The following is a 5,326-nucleotide window of genomic DNA, read 5'->3' on the forward strand; positions in this document are numbered from 1 at the left end:
CTCGGGAACATTCACCTGTCAAAGATTATCACAACATGTGTTACCGTCGAGGCATTCCTTCGCCGGTCCAGGTTTTGGCAAGCAGACAAGTCTTCAGGTTGGGATTTACCAAACCTTTTTTTGGGCCCCAAGTCCCCATAAAAGGCTTGCATCAGGCAGCAAATGATGCACTGGCACACCATCCGATCCGTGTTTGACGGAGTTTTGGTCCTTGGTCCGGGTTTCCACCCGGAAGCGGTACGGAACAATAGCAAAGCCAGCAACGCGGGAAACCAATTCCCACTGGTTCGCGCGATGCACCCAAAAATCTGAACAACCTTAAGTTCATCTTGGTCGAATGATTGAGATCGATGCGGAGGAACACGATGCACAGGACATTTCGCTTGGAGAGTAAATATTTGCCTTGTTCTTAAATCTCGTCGTTGGTCACAAATTAACAAACGTCGTTGGTCTCATCAGCCGGACGGAGCGACTCGAATTAAGGTCCATGCCACTGGACGTTGTCTAATGAATTGAGATCGCGGCTTGAGATAAAGATACAACACGGCTTTCGGAAGACATGCGGACACGCAGATGAGTCTTGGCTGGCACACTACGCCAGTGATGTCGATTAGGGACAGTTTGAACAATCGTTTGATACGAATCAGAGGTATGCTTTGTGGCATATAAAAAATCGTATACTTTGAGGTGAGTTCACTATCCAAACGGGTACTGTAAACATTTGCTTTGTTTTGCATCTACTTTCCAAAAACCTTAAATAAGCAGAATGTTACTAGCGACGTTCAAGTATTACTTAATTAAATTAGAACCCGTTTAACAAATTTATAGCAAATTGAACCTACGACTCAATTATGGCTATACTACTTCTACAGTATATTATGATTAATACTGTTTGATATGGCATGTTATCTTCAATAAGTGAATAGAATACTTTAGTAGTCTATAAACCTGGAATTGCAAATAATCTCACAAATACCCTTCACTGTAATTTCGCCATAAGAGTTCCAATTGCTCAAAGCCGTACAATTTTATTTTATATGAAGTTAAAGAAGTGAATTTTGAGATTAAACATTGATGTATTTGACTGCGATATCGAGCTGAGCTAATTTATAGGACAAAATCTAAGCAAAATAGGTGAAAAATTGGTCTAAAATCCTCTCCTTTGTCATATAAAACGATTTTTAATGTAATCTATCTAACAAACGCTTGATTCGCTGAATAAAATGCAGAGTGCAAAATAAGTGCAGAGAAGGAAGTCGCCTGTATGACTTTGAAGTCGAAACGAAATTGAACCTCAAGGATTCGACTAACGTAGAAATTCGAGTTACTAGGATTAAAATTATTTCTTTATTATTATTCTTTCTTTATTATTTCTTGCCCTACAAATTTCGAATCCTGCAATTCATAATTGTTTTTTAAGTAAATAAAAAAATCCAACAAACTAACCATTTCTTTTTCTTTTGCCTCGATAAATCCCACCAGGACAACCACTGGCGCATTCCGACGCAAACATGCAACTAACTAACATCGCATAAATTTATGCTCCGATTCATCGCTTTTACGCATTCCACGCGGTATCGGAATTTTCCCTCCTGCGAACGGTGCACGAAACTACGCCGCGCAACGATGGGTGCCTGCACTAGTTTTCAATCAGCGAAAGTTAATTAAATGAGAAAATATTTGTCTTGCACCAATTTGGAAAACAAACATTAACGGCACACAAACATAAATAGCACAAGGAGAGAAAGACACTGGACATGGGTTTGGAAAAATAATAATAAAGTTTATCCCTCCCTCCCTCCCTCCCGGTGCCGGTCGCGTGCTAGTTTAGTGGACAGCACAGCACAAAAAAAAAATCACCGTGCGATCGTGAAAGGCGATAGAGACAAAATGAAACTAGGGGGGAAAAAATGTGGACAGTGTGGAGTTTGAAAAACTGAAACCGATCCACGTCGATCGCATTTGAAATTCGTCGACCAACTCGGGCAGACATTGGGAATAATGAAGCTCCGGAAGGGCAGCGATGCAGATTTGGAATGAAATCGTTCAAACATGCATGGGGCTCTGTCTCCCTCTGTCACTTTTTATGTCTACCAGGGCTCCCGATCTCAATTTATTCACATGTGTGATTATTTCATTCCAAAACAAAAGAGCTAAAAGTGACCAAAAAGGAAAATGAAACATAGCGTTTGATAAGGCAAATCTTTTCCAAACCTTCCACCTCCCCACAATGATGGGAAGGTCAGCAGGGGAAGGCGATGAGGTTCGGGATGTGCTGGAAAAATACAAATATGCAGATGAGTGTGGCAAAAACCACGGTTGAACGGTTGAAACAAAATGAGGCGAAAAAGAAAACGAACGCATTAATTTTGGTTCGTTTGTATCATGTCAAAGTAGGTGTTAAATCGTGCAGGTTGAAAAATAGTTTCCATCCCTCGCCAGCGGGAGACACTTCCGTGGCAGAGGCACGATGACGATAGTAGAATAATATTATTGCTGTAATTATAGAGGAAATAAATAGTGGCGACGGTTAACAAACGTCAAGAACGCAACAAAAATGCCCGTGCGCGCTGTCAAATGTCCCGTGCGTTCACGTCCGAGCGAAAATAACCCGGACCGCGGTTACCAATGGGAACGGACGGGTGCTGGAGCAGCCCACTCTAATCGACTCCATGTTTTGTGCTGAATGTTGCTGGATGCTGGGCTGCTCGCCGTACTTCCGGAAATAAGGGTGCAACTGAAAGCAACCCCAATGTCAGGTGTTTGCTTCTCGCTCACGCACACTGCCCTACCCCGGTGTAAATAGACCCGTCCCTCTGCACAAAAGGGAAACGCACGCAAAAGAGATATCCCGTGGATGACGAGCAGGATAGGGCGCATGCGTACGGAGCGTGCCGGAGCAGGGCAGAAAACAGCGTCGCCACCGAAGGGCGATGGTGCGAATGAAATGGCATGCATTCGCGCGCGCGTCCCTACCGAACAGGCTGGCGGCGCGTACGGCACGGAACCTGTTTTTCTTTGCCATCAGTTTCGTTCGAAGATCCGTTGAGAGCTGACCGGCAAGCGAACAGTTGCAACAGCACCAGCAGCAGCATCTTCCGTCGGGGCTTTGATTTGGACGGCCACTTTTTCTTACCAATCAGTCGTCTACTGGACACGATAGTGGATTGGTTATCGACAGCTCGGATAGCAAATAAAACAAGTGCACCCTTCCTTCCAAAACAAAGCAGGTGTTGTTGCGGTTCGCGACATGTGCGTGGTGTGATCGAGTGTCGGTTTGGAAGTGATCCGGAAGATCAGGCGAACAGGAATACATTCGGATATCAACTTCAGCCTGTGTGCCTGTGTGCGTGTGTGTGACTGTTGGGCATATGAATATTGGAAGAATTTATCGAAATATGCCACGTGTATGTGACTACTACGACTGCTCTTTAAACTAAACGCCTATAGTGCTTGTGCTCTGTTAGATACTGTGTTTGTGGTGCACGATCAAGGATCTTTCAGTAAAATCCTTGAAAGTCTTTGTTCTGCTTTTTGTGTTTGCATTTGCCGGAACCGTACGTCACCAAAAAGGCATCATCATTTTGGACGAAATGCATACACTGTTTACGACGGATCAGCGTCATTATGGGCACGCGCAGCCCGGCTATCCGACGAACGGGCCGACGATGGCGTCCGCCCATCACTACACGTACGATCAGTACTCGCGGTACGCGTACGCCGGGTCCGCTTATGCGCTGGCCGCACCGCACCAGAACAAGGAGATGGTAAAGCCCCCGTACTCGTACATCGCCCTGATCGCGATGGCGATCCAGAACTCGGCGGACAAGAAGATCACGCTGAACGGCATCTACCAGTACATCATGGATCGGTTCCCGTACTATCGGGACAACAAGCAGGGCTGGCAGAACTCGATCCGCCACAACCTCAGCCTGAACGAGTGCTTCGTGAAGGTGGCGCGGGATGATAAGAAGCCGGGCAAGGGCAGCTACTGGACGCTCGATCCGGACTCGTACAACATGTTCGATAATGGGTCGTTCTTGCGCCGGCGGCGTCGCTTCAAGAAGAAGGACGCACTGAAGGAGAAGGAGGAATTGATGAAGCGCCAGAGTTTGCTGCTGGACGACAAGATGGGTGATATCAAGCCGATCAAGATTATGTCCGGTGGGCATCATCACCATCACCACCACCACCATCACACGCTGGAGGGGAAACACCATCAGACAGCACTCGGACATCATCAGACGTTTAAGCGGGAGCCGGGCTTGGAACTGGCCGCACAGTGCATGGTGAAGGATGGGTTGACGTCGTCGCTGCTCAACACCTGCCACGATACGTTCGCGACCCAGATGAACCACCTGTCGGCCGCCGGTGATCATGGCTTCACCGTCGACTCGCTGATGAATGTCTACAATCCGCGGCTGCATCACACCTCCTACCCGTACCACTTCAACGACGACAACCTGATGGCGGCGTCCGGCGGTCAGCTAAGGCATCATCACAGTACCGCCCATCATCCACCGCCGCACGGTGGCTGGTATACACCGGAGACGCCGCCAGAATCCATCGGAAACACCTCCGGAAGTTCGACGACGACACCGACTACCCTGCCCTCGGTCACCGTGACGCCTACCTCCGGCATTGGTGTTGGGCTCGGTGGTGGAGGCGGCACCGTGATCGGCAATGGTGGTGGTGGTGGTGGTGGCCTCGGTGGTGGTGTAGGCATCGGAACGCACCAGGGAGGCAGTATGGGGCCCGGTGCGGGCGGGTTCCGCGACATGGTGTTCGATCATAACCAGGCGTCGGCTGCTGCTGCGGCGGCGGCCGCCGCTGCCGTTGCCGTCAACTGCCAGATGGAACCGGCCGGTAGTCCGGGAAGCAATAGCCTTACGTCCGCTAGTCCTCCGGTGAACTCTGCTGCCGCTGCGGCGGCTGCTGCTGCTGGGCATCTCGGCGGTAACCTGGGCCACCTGGGTCACTACCGGTCGCACGTCGGATACTACCAGGACTGTGGCTTGAAGTACGGCGTGTAAAGCAGAGCAAAGCACACCAAAGCCGACGTTCGTCAAGGTCGAACGTTTGTCTGCTGTAAATAGGACATCGCAATGGAGCACGCACGGAAGCACCTTAGCCGGCTTCCGGATGATTCGGGTGGTTTAAAAGGCACTAGAAATACGGAGCGCATGAGACTCTTCTGTGGGAAAGCGTTCATCAACCGACGGTTCCGTGTTGGCCATGTGCAAAAATGGCCCCATCGTTACGTACGGAAACCACAAGTGAAGCTCGTGAGATTTGGTGGGAAGAGGGCTTTGGCTCACAAGTAGAT

General features: G+C 48.8%; 1 protein-coding gene across 1 annotated transcript; it reads left to right on the forward strand.

Moving 5' to 3' along the window:
- The first annotated feature begins 3,593 nt into the window (after positions 1–3,593).
- LOC128304091 (fork head domain-containing protein crocodile-like) lies at positions 3,594–5,033 on the forward strand. Its single transcript, XM_053041224.1, has one exon. The coding sequence runs from the start codon at positions 3,594–3,596 to the stop codon at positions 5,031–5,033; it is 1,440 nt and encodes a 479-aa protein (XP_052897184.1).
- Positions 5,034–5,326: the final 293 nt, after the last annotated feature.

This window comes from Anopheles moucheti, chromosome 3 (assembly GCF_943734755.1).
Source record: "Anopheles moucheti chromosome 3, idAnoMoucSN_F20_07, whole genome shotgun sequence".
Classification (NCBI taxonomy): domain Eukaryota; kingdom Metazoa; phylum Arthropoda; class Insecta; order Diptera; family Culicidae; genus Anopheles; species Anopheles moucheti.

What these genes read in the sequence shown, in the direction of transcription:
- LOC128304091 (XM_053041224.1), top strand. Translation starts at nt 3,594, where the DNA reads ATGCATACACTGTTTACGACGGATCAGCGTCATTATGGGCACGCGCAG.